General features: G+C 45.0%; 1 protein-coding gene across 3 annotated transcripts in view; it reads right to left on the bottom strand.

The window, feature by feature from the left end:
* The window catches only part of fcho2 (FCH and mu domain containing endocytic adaptor 2), a 66,129-nt gene that overhangs the window by 7,983 nt on the left and 35,646 nt on the right, over positions 1–22,500 (bottom strand). The window contains exons 9-21 of one of the 3 annotated variants that reach the window (XM_076284056.1): positions 21,267–21,311; positions 20,806–20,875; positions 20,635–20,656; positions 20,256–20,312; positions 19,658–19,715; positions 18,536–18,711; positions 13,961–13,985; positions 12,319–12,372; positions 10,183–10,219; positions 8,652–8,743; positions 2,175–2,293; positions 1,818–1,947; positions 69–128 (exon numbers count right to left, since the gene is read on the bottom strand). In XM_076284056.1, the coding sequence (XP_076140171.1) occupies positions 69–128; positions 1,818–1,947; positions 2,175–2,293; positions 8,652–8,743; positions 10,183–10,219; positions 12,319–12,372; positions 13,961–13,985; positions 18,536–18,711; positions 19,658–19,715; positions 20,256–20,312; positions 20,635–20,656; positions 20,806–20,875; positions 21,267–21,311 (945 nt within the window). The remainder of the gene's footprint in view (positions 1–68; positions 129–1,817; positions 1,948–2,174; positions 2,294–8,651; positions 8,744–10,182; positions 10,220–12,318; positions 12,373–13,960; positions 13,986–18,535; positions 18,712–19,657; positions 19,716–20,255; positions 20,313–20,634; positions 20,657–20,805; positions 20,876–21,266; positions 21,312–22,500) is intronic. The other 2 variants (XM_076284058.1, XM_076284057.1) reach the window with 2 other exon arrangements.

Here is a 22,500-nt window from a genome sequence, read left to right as displayed (position 1 = left end):
GAGAGTTAGCTTGATTGGCAGGTGACGCCAGGTGAGTTCAGGTGAGGCGTTTCTCTACTCTACTCTACCTGCTGGTGTCTCACAGCGCTTCTCAAAGGTGGGCAGCTTCCCTATGAACACGTCATCCTCTACAGCACCGGCAGAGGAGATGAGGAGAGGAGAGGACAGCGAGAAAAGGAGGAGGCAGAGAGGAGGAAAGGAAGAGAGGAAAGGAGAGAGAGAAAAGGAGGAGGCAGAGAGGAAGAAAGGAGGAGAGGAAAGGAGAGAGAGAAAAGGAGGAGGTAGGGAGGAGGAAAGGAGGAGAGGAAGTGAGAGGAGAAGAGGAGGGGTGAGATGAAAGTGAGCAAAGGGTCAGTGGTGTGAAAGAGGAGAGGAGGATGAGCGGAAAAGAGAAGAGAAAGTGCAGGAGAAAAGATTGAAAGAGAGGAAGAGAAAAAGAGGAGAGGAGATGTGGAAGCACAAAGGAAGCGTGATGAGGGCAGTGAATTTCACTTCATCACACATCCCACACACACACACACACACACACACACACACGACTCACCCAAGGTGGGAGTGTTGGAGGCACTGAGGGCCAGATGTACGTACATTTGCGAACGTAGCGTTATCAGCGTCATGGACACACCGCAGATTGCGACCGCTGTCAGACCCTAGTTTCCGTCGTATTTATCAATCGTTCAATCCTTAGTGTAAACAGCGCCTTTCTCTGCCTTTCTCCGCCCATAAACGCAATTTACGAACGTCCACAACTGAATGGCTGCGCCTACATACAAGCACCATTGAATGAAGTTAACTGATGAAACATTAAAAAGAATCAAACGTTTAGCGATCATGAAATAATACCATACATGATAAGATGTAAACAAGCAGGGAGATAATAAAGATCAGTAGTTCTACTCAAACTACTTGTGCACGTAGGCTATGGAAGATTGGTCAAATCTAGCAAGTAGGAAAGTTTAAGTGAATGACGTGAAAGTGAAAGTAAGACATTCGAAAGGCCAACGAAAGTTAAGGTTGCACAAAAACTGGTGCTCTAAATAGCGATTCTGTTGTCTTATTGACACATTGAACTGCAATTTGGATTAACACCTGCTTTTACAAGGCGGAAGTATTTAGGCGCAGAATAGACGTGCGCTTTCAAGAGAAGTCTTTGTACATACCGCGGAATACATAATTAGGCGCTCTTTACTCTTCCCCTCCCATCTTTTTACGCTAAACTCCCACTTTCCCCTGGATCCTCCCATGAATGCATATGCATGACATGACAAACGCAATCTGCCACGTTCAGCTCCCGCGACAGGCAGTTTGCGCTTTTACATCATTGCGGCCTGTTTGTACATACCTCGCAATGATTTTACACGCACATTGCGAAACAAATACGCCTGAAGTGGGCGCAAAAGCGTTAGTACATCTGGCCTTGAGTGAGGTGTTGGAGGAGAGGGATGAGGAGCTCTCTACCCAAGGTGTGTGTGTGTGTGTGAGTGTTTGTCTATGTGTGTGTGTGTCTGTGTGTTTATATGTGAGAGTGGTTGTGTGTGTAAGAACATACTATGTCTTGACTGCTGAATTGAGTTCCATGCTAACGTACTGACATCTGTGATGACGTGTGTGTGTGTGTGTGTTTGGGTGTGTTTGTGTGTGTATGTGTATGTGTGTGTGTGTGCGTGTGTATATGTGTGTTTGTGTGTGTATGTGTATGTGTGTGCGTGTGTGCGTGTGTATATGTGTGTTTGTGTGTGTTTATGCGTGTGTGTGTGTGTGTGTGTATATGTGTGTTTGTGTGTATGCGTGTGCGTGTGTGTGTGAGAGAGACTTACCCACAGTGGGAGTGTTGGAGGCACTGAATGAGGCGTTGGAGGAGAGAGACGAAGAGCTCTCTGCCCGCGCCAGGGGCGCCGTGGGGGGCGGGCTGGAGTTGGTCACCTTTGGGGGGCTGAATGGCCGACTCTATATACACACACACACACACACACACACACACACACACACACACACATGCGTCATCACAGATGTCAGTACATTAGCATGGAACTCAATTCAGCAGTCAAGACATATGTTCTTACACACACACACACACACACAGACACACACACACAGAGACACACACACACAGAGACACACACACACACACACACACACACACACACACACACACACACACACACACGACTAACCAGCTCTGTGATACCAGCCAGTTTGGCTGCTGGTAGTTTGGGTCGTGATGAGGGGCGAGGAGGGGGTGGAGCCAGAGCCCCCGCATTTAGAGGAGTGGTGGGTCTGTTAGGAGGAGGCACTGGAGAGAGGGAGAGATGGAGGGGGAATGAGAGAGATAGAGGGGGACAGAGAGAGACAGAGAGAGAGAGAGAGAGAGAGAGAGAGGGGGACAGAGAGAGGGGTCGAGGGAGAGAGAGAAAAAGAAGAACAAGAGTAAATGTCAGCTCTAAAGACCCTAACTGTAATTCTAGTCATGATGCAACCATGAGCAGAGGCTCATTCATTCTCTTGAACCAATCACAGCAAACCCTAAACACAGCCATGATACTCTGGAATGGATCTGGCTCTCATGTGGCTCTGATGTGGCTCTGATGTGGCTAGAGACAGATCCATGCCAGAGGCAACTAGTATTCGGGGAACAGGCAGGCAGAAAAACAGTGCTAGCTGTGAGCTAACAACATGCTCCAAAAACCCCCAACAAATAACAAATAGAGAACATAAATAAGAAAAAAACACAACAACAAATGGATAACATGAATAAAAAATAAAAATATTAATAAATCAAATACTCCATATTATAAACAATACTCCATTCAGGTCAGGTCACATTTTAACAGAAACTGTCAAAACCAAAGAATAAAAAGAAAATAAAAAACAAAAATACACACCAAGCCAAGGACTGCATTCCAAAATATAACTTAAAACACAAATAGAAATGTAAACAAACAATGTGAAAATAAACAAAACAAAACCAAAAGAGGACTGTGTACAATGCAAAGAAAGTCAAAATGAAAGAAAACAGGAAAAAGGATCAAAGGGAAATTCAAATTAACACACATTAGAGAAACACACATTCTTTTGTGAGAAGAACTGCACACACTTGATGAGAAAGAAACAACCAGGCCTCAGGTCTACATACACACAAACATACACACACACAGGGTGCGATTTGTGTAAAAACCAGAGGGGGGGATGATTTTGAATAAGTTTGTAAACCCCCCCCCCCCCCCCAAAAAAAAAAAAAAAAAAAAAATGAACGAACGATTGATAGCCTAGTAATGTCATGGCTAATAATACCCTAGGCCTATATTGTTTTTGCCACCTTTGTAACATTTTAGTTTTAGTTTACCGTGGTGTATGACTTTAAACAGCGAGTGTGCTTGGTATGATGATCAGCTCCTCTAATGCCGGGTAGGACTACGTTTTGACAAGCATACAAATTCACCTTGTTCTTGCCCCATCTGAAAGGACTTCTCTACTTTTGCTGCCTCCATCCTTTCTGTATTTGTTGTGTAAAAAAACGTTGTATGGCACTGAAGTCTTAAGTTAGTGAATTGGGTAACAGTGTTAGTTGTTAACCAAATAGCCTACACATTGCGCTACACGCTGCATAGGCTACGTGCATTCTCTCTCCTGCTGATTTGCGTTCAGTAGCCAAGTGCGTAATATTGCAAAAGTTTATTGCAAAAGTTTATTGTAGCCTACAGAAAATAAATAGCCTATCATACTGTCAGTTAATTGCCTACAGTGCAGTGAAGAGTTTGGAGAGTAAAGTTATAGGGCAACTTGAAGTTTTACGAAAATAATTTACGAACCAGAACATAAAGACCATGAAGCTTCTATTTCTTGCAGCTGTTAAAACACCCGCTAGATAGTTTAAATACCAACCAACATTTGTTTTTGCAGTAGGCCTACAGATTATTTCTAAAAGTTATTTGTCTACTACTGGCTGATTTATCAAACGATGCTTTCTCGTTCGTCCTCCGCAAACTACAGGTGTTTCGGTAGAGAGCCATTGAATAAGCGATGCCAAGCAATTTCTGTAACACTTTTTGTGACATTCAGCAAATATCTCCTCATTTAATGTAAGTTCCTTCGGACAATAGGCCTACGTTCTACTCTACGTGCAGTTGTCCTCCATCTCAGTTGCATCAGTTTTCTAATTTTGAAGGTTCTAAAACATTATTATGCTTCACTGAATCCTTCTCGTTTTCTTTCATTTGTCCAGCTAACTTTTCCATTGAACCTAGCCATTTATGATGGATTACACACTCGACATTCTGAAATGTCCTGCAGGATCAAGGCCAAATTAAGTTATCACGCAGCCACTGTGTCAGCAGCATCAGTGCTGACGGTGACGGTGCGTTTCTGATGTCAGATTATTATGTAGGCTAGCCTACTAGACTGTTCTCACGTTGCAGCGCTTTACTTATATGAAGTAGCATTAATCAATATGAGGGGCAGAGGGGGATAAATGTTGTCCCCCCCGACGATAAAAATAATTTAGCAGAGGTAGGGATAGGAAAACCAGAGGGGGGGAAATCCTAACCATCCCCCCCTACAAATCGCACCCTGCACACACACACACACACACACACACACACACACACACACACCCTTAGATGTGCATCCAAGCTGGCACATGCATATTATGGTAGCCCTCTTTGATTAACAGGTGAGCTGAGGACATGGTCCAAGCTCCAGAGAACATGATCACTACTGTTTACCTGCTCAAAGAAGCAGCCTCTCTATCTCTATCTCTATCTCTGTCTCTCTCTCACACACACACTCACACACACACACACACACACACACACACACACACACGCGCTCACACACACAGCTTTCTGTGCCCTACTCTTTACTCACTCAGAGTTTTGGTCATTTAAAGAATGCAACTAGAAGACCCCATTAAGCACTCTCTAGACAGCTTATGAACAAGCAGCGAATCCCAAGCCATGTTCTGAGCTCTCCATGTATCTGCCATGTGCCAGCTGAGTGCCCACCAGGCCAGTGGCATGCCATGCCATGCCATGCCATGCCAACGCACAGCAGGCCAACACACACAGGCCTACGCACACAGGCCTCTATGGTTACCGTCGTTGTTAAGGCTAGCCAGCGCAGCGACGGCGCTGATGTCCATGGGTGCAGGTGAGTCCTCCGACCTGAGCAGGACCGGCTGGAGAGGGGTGGCACCGGGCGGGGCGAAGCGGGCAAACGCAGCCTGCGGGGCGGGCGGCACTGACTGGGGACGACGCAGGAGCTGCTGTGGCAACGGTTGCCGGCACAACGCCGCTGCCGACGGCAGAACCCCACGGCGACGCGGCGCCAAGTCGTCGCTGAAGGCCACCCACTGGCTCTGGGACCAGGAGAGCGCGGCGAGGGGATCCTGAGCGGAAGGCGGGGAGGGGGGCGGGCGGTCGGGGAGCGGGACGCTGCTGGAGCGCAGGGGGTCGTCCGGGACGTCCCACGGGGAGATGGGGGTGCGGGGAGGGGACGGGAGGGAGAAGGGGGAGGGGGGAGGGAGGGCCGCTCTGGGTTTGGGTGGCATCGGCTCCCCCAGGGGTGATGGGAGGGATGACTCCTGCTGGTGCACTGCCTCGGCTGCAGGGGGCACCAGAGAGGAGCGGGTTGGGGTGGTGGGGGGGGGTGGGGGTGGGGGGGGGGTCGGGTTGGTTGGGATTATGAAACACAGATACACACGTTAACATACCAAACATACATACACAGTTTAACAGACACACACACCAAACACACACATGAGAGCTGTATACAAGAGGAGAGAATAGCAAACAGTGAGCAGCAGCACAAAGATCAAGTGCACAGGGGTCAAACTGTCTTTGCCCGCGCTTTAAGAAGAAATTTACAAAATTCAATTTAGAGGGCCATAGGCAGTAACACGATGTAATAAACACACACACACACACACACACACACACACACACACACATACACACACACACACACACACACACACACACACACACACACACACAATAATCCATACCAGGATACAGTTTAGCTGCCTTAGTAGGTCACATTATAGAAAATATACACTATGAATAAATAAATACATAGAAATTAAATTATTAACGATTAATTGTAAATTAATTATACTGTAATGGATTTTGTTCCACAAATCCTTAGGTGATGTTTAATGGAGGACGTTTTCAGGTGTAAAAACATCTTGCATTAGTTTAGGCCAGTGATGGAGAAGAGGCTTATGAAATAGCAGCCAATTCTGAAGAATCTCCATGCAACATTGGCCAACATATACGCTAAGCTTACCTAAGACAAGAAGGAAGGTGTGTGTGTGTGTGTGTGTGTGTGTGTGTGTGTGTGTGTGTGTGTGTGTGTGTGTCTGTGCGTGTGTGTGTGTGTGAAAACATCTTGCTGCTGCTACAGGGAGTGAAATGGCATTAAGTGTGCCTGAGTGAAGGGCCTTTCCTGAGTGCTTTAAAGTAAACGTCTACAATTGCTGCACACACACACACACACACACACACACACACACACACAGAGAGACAGATACGCACCCAGTGCACACACACACACACCTCTGCACTCATGCATGCAAGGCTATCACATAGCACCCTGTGACAGAGATGAGATATGACTTTTGCTTAATCGCCCTCTCATGAGCCTGGAGTAATGTTTGGGTTCTGTAGTGAAGACTGGAGATTTAGGCCAAACACTTCTTTAAATGTGCCAAGAATAATTGTAAAGACTGAAAAAATATTTCTATACGATTTCAGCAGTCAACATAAATCTGTCAGTACTACTGAAATGTGGAGGTGTTTGTGTGTGTGTGTGTGTGTGTGCGCGCGCGCGCGTGTGTGTGTGTGTGTCTATTGCGTATTAGCTATGTATCAAAAGTAACATCTCTGAACAAACAACATGCATCTCAGCCAGTTGCCATTAGCTGCTTGTGTGTGTGACTGTGAGTGTGTGTATGAGAGTGTGAGAGCAGGAGAAATAGAGTGTGAGTGTGTGTGTGTTGACCTCTAACCCTGACATTACCTGGCTCATCACACAAGTCGGTCTCTCTCAGCGGGAGGGGGGGAGATGGAGGGAGAGGGGGATAGAGGAGAGAGGAGAGGTCTACAAACAGGATAGGACAGAGAGGAGAAAAGAAAGGATGAAGAACACACAGGAAAACCAAACAATGAAACAAAACAAACACGCATGCACTTTTCTTTCACATGGAACGGAATCTCCCTTCTCTATCCCTCATTCCATTCTCTCTTTCTAGACACTCTTTTCTTCTCTCAATCCCCGTGGCAACGAGATCGTGTTTGACAACATCCGTGACACGGGGGCCCCCCCAAGACCCGCCCTCTCACCTCCCGAGGTGCCAATTAACTCTGGATTATGATTGGCCCTCGTCAGGGTCAGAGGATTATGATTGGCCCTCGGGTCACAGACAGCCATGGTGTCAGAGAGAGGATCATGAGAAGCCCTCCCCCCTTCCCAGACATGTTAGCATAAGAGAGGGAGAGAGAGAGAGAGAGAAAGAGAGATGGAGATGGGGAGAGAGGAGACAGTGTGGGACTCTAGGGAAGAGAGAGAATCACATTCCTCCACACTCTTCCCCAGGAATCAGTGTCCCCATATGAGATGGGGACGGGACCGACAAACACACCCAGAACAGCAGGCTGGTGCTACGCGCCGAAGAGAAAAAAGGAAACTATAAAAAAAAGAAACAAAAATACAGCACAATGGAAGAAACTAAAACTTAACGCAAATCATAAGCATAACCAAAAACACAGAATAAAACCATAAAAATGTCACAATGATAAACAGTACCACAAACAACACAATAAAGTCTACAGACACCTCAAATTATTATATACTGAGAAGGGAAATAGACAAAATACAAGCAAATTGACGTCAAAATGAATAGGAAGAACCACATAATAACAATAATTATGGTTATGATCTGAAAACGTGGTAATTAAAGTGCTGATGTGACCTGCTTGATTGAGTAGGACTGTGTGTGGCTGTGAGAACTGGAAAACAGTGGAGGAGAAAATGGGTTTCCGTGACGACCGAGCTCTGGGCTGGTTCTCTAGAGATGAACCCCCCACCCCCACCCCCCCCCCCCCCCCCCCATACGCATCATCAATAATGGACGAGGTCAGCTGAGACCACACTATATTGAGGGTAGGAGTGTGTGTGTGTCTGTCTGTGCGTGTGTGTGTGTGTTCTACATTTCCTTTTAAATGCACCAATTTCACTGGGTACCACCGTGTGAATATTGACTAATGTGTGTTTATACAGTACGTGTCTGAGTTAGGCTGAGTTTTAGGCGTTTAGGATTCGCCTGTACAAGCTCGTACAGGTGGGGACTGACTCTAACAATTAATCAGGGGAGATCTGGTCAAGTTTATTTGGAACATGAAATTAGCTGATCAAAGCGATACCCAAATCAGCCAAAACTGCCACATTGAGCTCAGACATTTCCCATTGTGATAGATGTTGCACAAGGCCGCTTTCCACTTGGTCATTTGGAAAAAAAGGTTACAGGGCTTCTATCCGAATGACTTCTGAGCTTAGATTTACTAGACTTGTGGGTAGCTTTCAAAGAGGAGTCACCAGGAATATAAACTTTCACTTGGATTTATTCATTGCAAGTCATTTTAAAAAGGTGCGCTTACCTGCGGCGGCTGACACCGAGGAGGCGGAGCCAGCTGTTTGGGAGGGGCCAAAGGGGTCCAGAGACAGCAAGTCGTTGTTGGCCAGTTTGTTCCTGGACAGACAGAAGTGATTCTAAACACACTGTTGTATCCTGCATTTCAGTAGTCACTACCAGGGTGCAGTAGCAATGAGATACATGCAGGAATTTTACCCTTTGTTAAAGCGTAACTCTCGCCAAAATGCAACCTAGGGTCTTTTTGTGAATGTACCCGAGTCAAACTTTCGTTTAAACGCATAATTATGTCGGAAGCGCCACTTTTAAGATTGACCGTATTGACGTTTTCGGGTCAAATGGCCTTTTGAATGGGAGTGCTAGGGCACTACTATTTTGATGCATGATCGCATCAAAATCGCTATTTTTAAAACACTAAAAAGGCTCGACACAACATGAAACTTTGATCGAAGAACCACCAGGGTCTCTACACATGAACTCGAGCATTGAGAACATTGTTTGTGTACACAGAGTTTACTAAAAAGAAAGGTTTTGGACAACTGGCAAGAGTTACGCTTTAATAAGAGAGAGTATAAACAGTTCTTGATGTCGACTGAAAAAATGCAATCATGCTCCGTTTCTCAGCAGTATTAAAAGATACTGTAGTAGTGTAGTTAGCACACACTTTATCAAGCAAGAAACTCTGAACATCTGTCCACCCAAAAAGTGCCAAAGCTCTTATTACCTCACCCACCCACTACACACAAATGATTATAATATGCAGGTTCATGGAGATGGTGATGAAGAATGTGGCAGAAAGAGAACAAGTGTTGGAAACAAGTAAGGGATAATGTATAGAACGCCGGTCATTATGGGGAAAATAAGTCCCGACAGGGCGAACCGGATCCCGACGCGCCAGCGGAGGGGTCTTGTTTCGCCCTGAAGGGGCTTATTTTACCATAATGACCAGCGTTCTATACATTATCCCGCTTATTATAGGGCTACTTGCCAAAACGAAAAAATAAACTCCATGATATGTCTCTTTACACTTATTTGTTACCGTTTTGTCGTGGCTTTTGCTGAGAAACAAATAGTTCGCAACACACGCTGAACTTGAATCAAACATTCTTTAGAACACAGCTGATCAACCGTCTGCTTTCACTTTTGAATGAAGTTCCAAGCGCAAACTCCGTTGCCATTGACAGCGGTCATTCTTGTTTTTAGAGGTCCTTTCCCAAGAAATAATGACCGCTAGAACTTTCGGAAATCCCATTCAAGTCAATGGAGCATTCTACTTGCATTGTGAAGAGCCGTATAATAAGTAGGGATCAATGTCCAAAAAACACAAAAGTTAACTTGAGGGGCATTTAAAGATCGAGCACCAAGGCCATAATGCTCTGTCCTTCAATGTTAACAAAACTGAAAAAGAATTTGTATGTGTATCAGCTAATCAGCCCATAATGTCTTATCTGCTCAAGAGTTTGCAGAGTGCGTATATTCAACAAATCGACTTCCAGAAACAGTATATTATGAAGTTGGTTTGAGATGTTGATACTCACTCGTTGAAATTCCCCCTGGGTCTCCCGAGTTCATCACCTGATAAAGGAGAACACGTTTGATTAGTGGGTCAGAGCCATGCAGTTCTTCATGTACCCCCACTCAGCCTTCACTCAGCCCCACACAACACTGCCACCACGCAAGAAAGAATTATCCTTCAGGACACACACACACACACACACACACACACAAAGCACACGCATGCGCACACACACGCACACACAGCTATAAAGATTTAAACTTTGAACCATACAACCTTACCCCAAGAAACATACACCCACCCATCAATATACAGGGAAATTTACACACACAATCTGACGTGATCATGTCAGAAGGAAAGGCTGCAGTGGAAAAAGGTGTATGTGTGTGGTGTGCGTGACAAAACAACCACACACACGCACACATACGCTTACTGAGGAGGCGAAACCATTTCCAGAGTTTGCCAACAGCGCAACTCTCTCTCAATCCTGTGAGGTTCAGGAAGGGGGAAAACATGAAGTTGTTTGTTTTTTTAAGGTTGTGATCAAATGATGAATTTGTGTAAACATAAACAGACTATTAATAAGAAACTGAATTGATCACAGAGTGCCAAATCCATCTCTCTCTTTCTCTCTCTCTCTCATTACAGGTCATTACAAGTAGGTCATTAGGTGTGATCAAACATGTGGCATGCTGCCCTCAGTGATTTTCTGCTGTGAGCTGAGCCAACACGGGCACCCACAGTGGGCATCAAGCCTGGCACTGTTCAACGGCTGGCCTGCAGCACCATCTACTCTAACACACACATACTGTAAATGCATGCGCACGGCCGTACGGCCACACACACACACACACACACACACACACACACACACACACACACACACACACACACACACACACACACACACACACACACACACACACACACACACACACACACACACACACACACACACACACACACACACACACACACACACACACACACACACACACACACCTATGCCCCGGTCAGATGTCAATATTTCTTCAACATTTCTCTGGGCTGTTTACTTTGCTGTTTGCAGCTCAAGTGTTGGCTTCCTGCCCTCGTGTCACCAAACAGATCCAAATCCTCATGACTTACATGCTATTAAAGGCAATGGCAAAACTCTTAAATGTGCCAAGGAGCAAACCCTCATTAGTAAGCAGGACCCTGGTGGGTGTTAGAAGAAGCCATGATGAAGAAGCTCTGAAGAGGAGTTAGTGCCAATGGGTAGAGAGGATGGGAACAGCACTAGCGGTGTGCATCTAGCGGCGTGAAGCTAGCGGTCTGCGTGTGTCCCCATCAGGAAGGTATGGGTTTGTGATGGGTGATCATGTGATGTGTGACATGCAGCAGCTAGCATATGGGATAGGCACATCTGTCTCAGCAACCAGATCATCATAATCATACAAGCATGTTTACCTTTCCTAGCTGAATGTGAATTAGCAATAGCACTCCTACTGATCACCACACATATGAATAGAATGGAACTGCCTGAATGTAAGTTAGCAGTGGTGATTATAGCCATGCATGCGTGTTTACATCGACAGCCTGACTGAATTAGAGAGAACACTCAACTAAGCTTAAGGCCACAGAACAGAATTTGAGACAGCTAAACAATGCAACAATCTGGCCATTCTGCATGCATGTTAGCAATAACAAGATGTTATCATTAGCACAATTCATGGGCTTGAGTGTTCCAGTCAATGGTACAAATGTACTGCATTACAATGTTAATCATACACTCTCAAAGCAAGCTATACAATGTGATACACATCTGAAGAAAACCATGTAGGTATTTAGTCTATCTATATTGGTCTATGCAAGTTAGTGCTAGCACTATGCTAAGCTTTTCTAATGGCAACATAGGATAATGGAGATGATGGCTCAGTGAATGGCGCGATGGTAAGGGCTTACACAACTGATGCTGAACCTTTGGTGGAAATCATCACTAGTAAAGTCTGCATATTTTACTGGATTGTCTCAAAGATAAAACATTAGCTGCTTATGAGCTGTGTGCTTGTGTGTGTGTGTGTGTGTGTGTGTGTGTGTGTGTGTGTGTGTGTGCCGAGAAAGCTTCTCTGCTGGATAGGAGCAACAGACTGCCTCTGCTGAAGTCAGCCATACTCACCGGGCGCCTGCGCAAGGGAGGTGAGAGAGGAGCGTGTGGGCCCCCTCGACACCCCTAGGTGTGTGTAGAACACAACACACACACACACACACATCAACACACACTCCCCAAACTCACATCAAGGCAGATATGTTGCTTCATTGATATCAGTACTAATAACCGGGCCCTTATTCGAGTTATCCATCTTCTGAAGGCTCGATGGTGTTTTATTCCCCCAACGTCGTCTTCCAGGCAGTGCTGCCAGGCAGTGCTGCCACCGCTGGCACCTAACCCCAACACTAACCCTAACCTTAACCCATGCCTAACCCTAGTGCCTTCCAGGCAACGCTGCCTTGAAGACAATGCTGGGGGCATAAAACACCAAGAAACCTTCTGAAGTCTGTGAGATGTTTGGGTTAACGGGATTTCATGTGTGTTTCTGCTTTAGCTGTCTATTCTGTTGAGATCATCAGTTGAGATTAAAGGGTAACATAAGAGTGACATGACACTGTCGTGAAAACACATGACACTGTCATGACGCATGAAACCTAATCCTAACCCGAACCCTAATCCTAACCTCTAACCCTAACCCTAGCCCTAACCCTAAACCTAAACCTAAACCTAAACCTAACCTTAACTTGTTATGACAAAGACCGATTGTCACTTAATAACAGATATATGATAATAACAGCGTTATGTCAAACGTTTATGACTTGTTTATGACACACTCATGACAGTGTCATGTCACTCATGTCATGTGTCATGTCGACACTGTCAAGTGTAACCGATTAAAGTTCTCAGGCATAGACTAGGCCGTTCAAGATTTGAAAATAGATCATAATTCAAGGCTGTGAAAAATGTCTGATATCTTCAGGCACAGTGGTTTTCCATTTTTCTTTTTCTCCTAAATTCAGTAGAGTGAAGCCAAGCAGAAGTGGAGCTCTGAAGACCACAACCACTCGGCTTCATGTAGATAGCCTGCTCAGAGGAGCTGGACTAACATGGCCAACCCCCGAGTGATCACATCTACAGCGCTGAAATGTACATCTTTTCTTGTCCTGTAAGTGCCTTTACGGATGGATCCTAGTGGTGAGTAAATGGCAGCAAATGGGAGCAAATGGGATGTTGGTGTAAATGGTTAATGCACTGGTATTTCCATGGCATGTCTCTGCTGTGTAATCAAAGCCCTATCTGGGATAGACATTAAAATGATAGAGAGCATGCGTGTCAGCATAAATCTCGCCCAATTGTCAAGAGCATGCACGAAACAGGCCAATAAATCATGCAGCTGTCTTCACTTAAAAGACCAGAATTCCACAGAAAATATGTAAAAAATTATGATTGCAAGAAAAAACATAAACACGCAATTAAGCAATTAATCTTGTTTCCAACGAGGGCCGCTGGGTCGATCTGGATGGAGCGCACTTGTGAAAGCCGGCCTGTGTTTGTTTGCACAGTGTTGGAGTTGGCTTTGGAGAGATTTCTGGGTAAATACACTGAGACAACCTCATCGGAGGAAACTCAGGACCCGAGAGCCAAAATGGCCGCCTCTGGCTCCTCAGAAATCAAACATCAGGCATGGAGCGCTAAGGGAGGGTAGGTGTGTGTGTGTGTGTGTGTGTGTGTGTGTGGGTCAGTAGCATAAAGTGAAAGTAATACTCACTGGACTGGTTCCTCCTCATCTGAACCTGCAAGTAAGAAAAACAAAACAAAATGATGGATGAGGCCAATGCAACAGTAAGAGTGATGCAACCAATGAGACCAGTGAGACAAAACCACTGAAGAAAAGCACAGCACAGCACACAGAGATCAACACCAGATTGGGCCGTGTATTCCTTGCTTTCAATCACAAAGGTTTCATAAGAGGAACGGCACAGCTAATGGCCACACCAAACAACTTTGACAAGATTTGGGAAAGATTCTTGAAAGATTGTAGTCTTTTAACTAATGCCCCCCATTCAAGCTTTACTCAAAAGACTCCAATCTTTCAAGAATCTTTCCCAAATCTTGTCAAAGTTGTTTGGTGTAAGGAGGCCATAAGGGTTTGGCCCTGTTTACCTGCAACATGGGAACCCGTTTAGCTATAATCTTTGAGTTATGTTAAAGATGCTAAACAGTCCTGACTCACTGGGGAAGAGCCATCCCTAAACTCTGAGCTAAGAAAAACAGAATCTGTGTCTGAATCTGCAAATCTCCCTGGTGGATCATTAAGTTTCCACTTATGGCAGCTGCATGGCAATGACCGCTAAATATAAAGTCCCGCACTTGCATGCATGCATAAGAGTATGTGCACACACACACACACACACACACACACACACATACACAAGGAAACACACTCACACACACACAGGGAGGTGCACACACACACAGGGAGGTGCACACACACACACACACACACACACACACACACGGAGGGAGTGCGGGGAATGTAAATCAGTGTGGTCGTGGCAGCGGCGGTGAGAAATGCAGCTCTGGGTGCTCCAGTGGAAAGTCCTCAGTGAGATACACACACACACACACACGCACACGCACACACACACGCACACACACACACACACGCACACACACGCGCGCACATACACAAAAAGATAAACAGTGGACAGGAAACAGACAATATGCTTTAAATGCGCAAAACCACAGGGATAGATAGTGTTGTGGAAATACACACACACACACATTCATGGTTGCACACATATGGGCGCGCGAGCGCACACACACACACACACACACACACACACAGAAGTGAAGCCAGAACTTAGTCCCAGAGGCACTGGGAGGCAAATGGGTTCAATTAAAACTCCCAGGGCCACACACCAGCCTTCTACTGCAGTTAGAATAACGACAGAGAGAGAGAGAGAGAGAGAGAGAGAGAGAGAGAGAGAAGGAGAGAGAGAGAAATGTGGAGCGAGAGTGTATGTCACATCCAGATCGAAGAAGTGGAGGCATCCCAAACATGAGCGAATGCAAGATAGAAAGATGAAAAATGGAAAGAAAATGCTCGAGTAATCTGTACCAGATGATGTGGCATTCATCATCACCTACGTTCTTCAACTTGAGAACATTTAACACGAAACACATCTGTCAACATCACAGGCAAACGCGGGGTCCGACAAGAAGGGAGAGCACAAAGTGCGCACCTTATTAAAGGTACAGTCAGCTATTTTGGCCCAACACACGTTTTGAACAATTCATTGGCCTCCACTGTCCACTAGCACACTACCGTGTGTGAGACCAAAAAAACTAAATAAAAGTCATTCATGCAGTCCTGGCTCTGAACATGGGAAACAATCAAAATAGCGTCATACATTATTCCAGCCAATCAACACCTTGCCTCAGCAACATGGAAGGGAGGGGTGCAATTTGATTGGCTGTTGAGATCAAATATCAACAGCCTTTTGCCAGAACCACAGACTCTACCTTTAAGGTGCACGTCAAAATGTACCAAGACAAACAGCAACTCCCAGAGAAACCCTCTGAAATGTTTTATATCCTAATACCTCATTCCCCCCCTGGGCACTTCTCTCCATCATGCGGACAAATATTTGAGAAGTTAAGTCCTGATGTTTAGAGAGCTCATTTATTACCGGGGTCAAGTTGAAAGCTAAATAAATACAAGCAGAGGGGGTAATATGTGCAAGAGAGAGAGAGAGGGAAGGAGAGAAAGAGAGAGAGAGGGAGAAAAAGAGGGAGGGAGGGAGGGGAGGAGAGAGGGAGAGAGAAGGGGAAAATAAGAGCAATGCAGGACTTGTGGTGAAAAGGACTAAAGCAAACATTTGCCCACCAAACGTTTTTTGCCCCAAACACACGCGGGTACTTCGTCAGAAATATTATTCCAGAAATGCATCACTTTGTCTGTCTAATGAGTCAACACAAACAAGGGAAAGGAGAGAGAGAGAGAGAGAGAGAGAGAGAGAAAGAGAAAAAGAGAGAGGGGAGGTTTGGCAGAGAGAGAAGGGGACAGAGGGGATAGAGAGAAAGAAAAAGGGTGAGAGAGGGAGGAGATGGGGAGACAGAGGGAGAAAGGGAAGAGAGAGATTAATGGACTGAAAGTAAAAGACTGAGTAAGGAAAGAGAAAAAGGCAAAGTAGAGTCAAATGTTCACATTCATAAACAGATGGAGAGACCAATAGAGTAAGAGAGAGATGGAGAGAGAAAGAGGGAGAGGGAGAAGGTTTCGTGACTGTTCAGTGTGCAGTGACGTTTCTGGCTAAAGTGAGCAAAACTCACATCAACTCTTGGGATACAGGGAGGGCAGTCTGCCCTTCTATCTACTATCTCTCTCTCTCTCTCTCTCTCTCTCTCTCTCTCTCTCTCTCTCTCTCTCTCTCTCTCTCACACACACACACACTCTCTCTCCTTCCTGTTCTCCATCTCTCTCTATTACTTCACTCCATCTCAGCTCCCTCACTCCCTAACACATAATCATACACACTCACACACGCATACACACACACACACACACGCACGCATGCATGCACACACACACAAACACCCAGCATGCACACGCACGCGCACACACACACACACACACACACACACACACACACACACACACACCAACACCCCGCATGCACACATGCACACATGCACACACGCAGGCAGGCACAGCAGCAAAGAGACAGAAGACGCGCATGGAGTGTCGGAGCTGAATGACAGTTTAATAGGAGCAGCAGCACAGGCCTGTGGACCTGTCTGAGCACTCAGAGACACAGATACTACTGACAGAAAGAAAGAGAGAAAGGACAACAGAACAAAATAAAAAAGAAAGAAAGAAAGAAAGAAAGAGAGAGAGAAAGAGAGAGGACAATAGAACAAAGGAAAGCAAGAAAGAAAGATGACTACTACAGTACAGTAAAGAAATGGCTTAATGCTGAAAGGGAGGACAGACACACACAGAGACAAACACCACACACGAAACACACACACACGCGCACACACACACACACACACAGATACACGTGCACAGATAAACGTGCACACACACACACATACTGTACACACACACACACTTCCTGCCCCAAAACCCATACACAGGAAGGCACATGGACTTATTTACCAACAACCCCCAGATGTTACAAGCCCCCCTAACCCAACACACACACACACACACACACACACACACACACACACACACACACACACACACACACACACACACACACACACACACACACACACACACACACACACACACACACACACACACACACACACACACACACAGCACTATGTTTAACGGAAGAAAGAATCAGGGGATTTTAAGAGAGTTCAGCTAACTGGCATGTCCACCTCACCTGCCCAGCAGCCCCTAGTGATCCCTGCCCTGGAGATTTACCATGGCAACCAGCGACAGCAACGGTCACTCACCACAGTGGCTTCTGGGTAATGAGGTGCTGGTCTGGCTGGGTGGCTATTAATCATGACTCATGTGACTCATGCGTGAAAATACGCAGAATGTTAAAGATGTCAGCCGGCATGAAATCATTAAAAAAGATGAGGGATGATTCGTTAAGAGGCGGGTGACTCGTTAAGCGGGATGATTCGTTGAGCGGGATGACTCGTTAAGGAGACAGGCCATAAATACTGAACTGGACTCCAGCCTTCAGAATGTGGGGCAAAAAAACAAATGTGCTGAAATATTCATAAGTACACAGACAGAAAAGACGCAGCTTCACAGAGGGAGAGCAGGGGGCATAAACCTGAGCTGCTGATGCCCCCTAGTGGCAGGACAGGGGCGGGACAGGGGCAAACGGAGAGGGAGAGAAACGGAAGGAGAAAGGGATGGATCAAGAGGGGGAAGAAAGGAGTAAGAGAAAGGAAAGAGAATTCTATAAGAAGGGAGGAGGTGGAAGGGTTAGAGGGATTGGCCAATCAGAACTCCCTTCGCCCTTCGAGTCCATTTATGTTCGAGAGTGCCAAGAGTGTGAGAGAGGGATTTAGTAGAGGCTTGTGCAAAATAGGCTTGTTTAAAAACACGTGTATGTGTATGTGTATGTGTATATGTGTGTGTGTGTGTGTGTGTGTGTGTGTGTGCGTGTGTGTGTGTGTGTGTGTCTGTGCACGCTTGTCAATACTGATGTGGAAAAGATCAGTGATCAGTGAGTGTGCATAATATGTCTGGCATTATGTGTCCATCCAGGTTTAAGCACATCTTCAGAGTGTTTGTGTGTGTGTGTGTGTGTGTGTGTGTGTGTGTGTGTGTGTGTGTGTGTGTGTATATTTGAGAGAGACTTACCGATGTGGACGGTGAGAGTGTGATGTTGTTGATGGAGGCCTTAAGCTGGTCAAGAGTGACGCGGTGCTGATCGTTGGTGTTGTTGGGCTGCACAGGTTTGATCTCCACTTTGAACTTTCTGGGCTCGTCCTCGTCCTCGGAGTCGCTGGACAAGTAGAAGGAGTTCTCTTTGGCATGTGGGCAGGGCCGTTAAGGAAGGAGTTTCTCACTTCACCCTGGTGTAGGGTAACTCAGACTAATTTAACCCTGAGTTACGGTAACTCAGACTAACCTAACTCTGACTTACTGTAACTCAGACTAATTTTGAGTTGAGTTTGAGTTTATTCACAATACCACTTCAGACATTACAATAAACCAGTAGGGGTACAAAGACAGATGGGTAGAGTGAATGGGTCCCCCAAAGAAGCTAGAAAAACTTATAGGTGGGGGCCCATGGTTCATGAAAGGGTAGTGGTACAGACAATGGTATACACAGTTACCACCTTAACCAGATGGTGATGAGTAAATGCACGTGAAGTGCACCAAAACCCTGAGTTACGGTAACTCAGACTAACGTAACTCTGGCTTACTGTAACTCAGGCTAATTTAACTCTGATTTACTGTATGTCAGATTACTTTAACCCTGACTTATGGGAACTCAGACGGACTTAACCCTCCAAAAAAAATTTTGGAATAATCCCTGGAGTGATGAAGACATTGTCCTTCTGCTAAAACTTAAATTGCATGCATGCATGTATGTATGTATGTATGCATGCATGTATGCATGCATGTATGTATGTAATCTATCTATCTATCTATCTATCTATCTGGTGACGTGTGTCAGTGTTTGAAATTGTGAATGGCAGAAAGATTTAGAGCATTTGCAAATGTATCTAAACATCCCAAAATGTTTTCTATTCTCAGGAAAAAATATTAGATGTCTGCAAATCTGTGACTGCTGCCATCTTTTACACAGGACACATCCATCTAAAACTATTTAACTTAGTGGTAACTTACTTTGGTCTGCATTCATGAAAAATATTTAATTAATTATTAAATTATTAAAGATATCCAAGCAACCTGCTATGTACTGCATATGTGTGTGTGTGTGTGTGTGTGTGATGAGTTTGAAGTAAAGGATATCATTGTCGTTCTGCTCTGGGCGGATACAGAAGCCCTCCTCATCCACCTGGGGCGCATTCTGTGTGGAAGGGGGGGGGGGGGGGTAACAGTGAATTCACATAGCATTCACGAAGACTCGGAGCTTAATTCAGTTTAAAAAATCAGTCATTAATTATCAGTCTATCAGTGTCATATGATCTCATATGTTATTTCAAACAAAATATTTTACACTCACATTTGAAAGAGAGTAAGTGTGTATGTTTGTTTGTTTGTATTTGTGTGTGTATGTGTGTGTGTGCGTGTGTGTGTTTGAGCGTGTAAGCATGTGTGCGTGTGTTTGCATGTGAAGGAGAGGCTACAGTTATTTATGCATGAGCTTGAATGAAATTAAAGACAGAAATTTCCTACAGCACACATACATCATTCATGTGCGTGTGTGAGTGTGTGTGTGTGTGTGTGTATATGCATGAGTGTGAGTGTGAGTATGTGTGTGTGTGTGTGTGTGTGTGTGTGTGTGTGTGTGTGTGTGTGTGTGTGTGTGTGTGTGTGTGTGTGAGTGTGAGTGTGAGTGTGTGTGTGAGTGTGTGTGTGTGTGTGTGTGTGTGTGTAGAACACTCACAGCGTTCTGAACATCGATGGCTCCGTAGTATCCTGGGGGAGCACCATTGGCAGTGTTCTACACAAACAAACACACAAACAACAAACAAATCCAGAGAATTCCATCGGAAACAGTGCAGGCTTGTTCATATTTAAAGATGAGGCTTATCGTGGGGCTGCAGCCAAACCCAACTGTAGGAATGAGCCTCTGGGACTGCAAGCAAGAACGGCTCTATTCAACTCCATAGCGCTTTTATTCAACAACAATAACAACGACAAAATCAACAACAATAACAACAAATACAAAATCAACATCATCAACACTACTCCTACAAATAATAATAATAATATTAATAATAATAAATAAATAATAATAAATAAATAATAACAGATTTACTCACTGTTTCACCTTCCGTGGACTCGCTAAAAAAAGAGAAAATAAATGTAAAAAGTTACATGAAAATACCAATATTGTAGGTATTGAAAAGGCAAAGCAAATGTTTGTGTATGCGAGTGAGAGAGAGTGACTTAGTGCTAAGTGTGTGTGTGTGTTTGTATGTGTGTGTCCTCACGTGGAGTCTGTGTCTTTGTCTTTCCGTCGTCCTGGTATCCCAAAGCCCTTTCTCTTCCTGGGTTTGATTCCTTCAGGGCAAACACACACACACACACACACACACACACACACACACACACACACACACACACACACACACACACACACACACACACACACACACACACACACACACACACACACACACACACACACACACACACACACACACACACACACACATTAAAAGTGAAGACATCTAAAAGAATAGCTAACAAAAAAAACACAAAGGAGGTGTTGTTTGTGATGTAAAGACTGCTGTCCAAACTTTAACAAAAAATAACATGTGCTTTACATGATACAAGTCAACTTGCTGTGTGTGTGTGTGTGTGTGTGTGTGTGTGTGTGTGTGTGTGTGTGTGTGTGTGTGTGTGTGTGTGTGTGTGTGTGTGTGTGTGTGTGTGTGTGTCTCATACGTACCCTCAGTAGCAACAGCTACGTTACACTCCTCAAACTCAATGGGACCTGAGAAAATAGAAGAGGCTGGTTACTCCCTCCCCACTCTCATTTGGCGCAGGAAAGTGTGTGTGTGTGTGTGTGTGTGTGTGTGTGTGTGTGTACTCATTTGTGTGTTCTTGGGTGTGTACAGTACGTGACCATATGTGTTTGTTTGTTTGTGTTTGTGCATGTTTGAGTCCTTGTGCGTGTGTGTGTGTGTGTGTGTGTGTGTGTGTGTGTGTGTGTGTGTGTGTGTGTGTGTGTGTGTGTGTGTGTGTGTGTGTGTACCCAGAGGGCAGACAGGGTCAATAGCAGAGTCAACAGTGTATCTGGTGGCCATCAGCAAGATGTGACAATCCACCCTGACTAAGAGTAAACACAGTTTACAGCCAGCACGCAATCCACAATCCACGAACACACACACACACACACACACACACACACACACAAACACACACACAAATATTTCTACCAGCACGCAATCCGCAATCCACAAACACACACACACACACTTCTATCTGCATGCAACTTGCAACACGCACAAACAAACTCATACACTGCCAGCAATGCTTGCACATCTAATTCCACTGAACAGACAAACCTTATTACTTTATGGCAAAACAAGTATATCCCCACCTCAAAACATACACACACAGACATACTCACACACACACTGAAATATACACAGTCACAAAAAGTTAAATCAAGTAATGACGGCTATATACGGACAAATTATTCTCTTTTAGCACAAGAACAGAGACCTGGAGATTTCATATTGCCCATCTTTTTAATCCCTCCCTCACACACACACACACACACACACACACACACACACACACACAGTCACGGGTGAATTCCCTTCTGAATAGATGAATGCATCGCACAATTATTAAGTAAACAAACAAATTTAAAATAACAGAGTCAAACTGGCACCTTCACATGACCCTGATCTGATTTCGACCACAGACAGATGCAGATTTATCCGCTCAAGAAATCTTCATTCATACATGCTTTGAGATGACAGAAAATGGCTGGAAAAACAACAAAAGCCACGCTTGATTTAAGGCTCATCAATTTTACATATTTACCTCCGAGGTTTTGCACTTGGAACGTGACGCTTTCAGGGCTACTCAAGTCGGATCAACACGCATGGTTTTCATAAGGATGACGCACACACAAGCACGCACACACACGCGCACACACACACACACACACA

The sequence above is a fragment of the Alosa pseudoharengus genome, unplaced genomic scaffold, assembly GCF_046254945.1.
Source record: "Alosa pseudoharengus isolate Yale_2024_CS ecotype anadromous, Long Island Sound unplaced genomic scaffold, YU_APseudo_1.1 YU_APseudo_1.1_scf_14, whole genome shotgun sequence".
Classification (NCBI taxonomy): Eukaryota; Metazoa; Chordata; class Actinopteri; order Clupeiformes; family Clupeidae; genus Alosa; species Alosa pseudoharengus.
The sequence above is the reverse complement of the archived record's forward strand: the minus strand, read 5'-3'. Positions and strand labels throughout refer to the sequence as shown.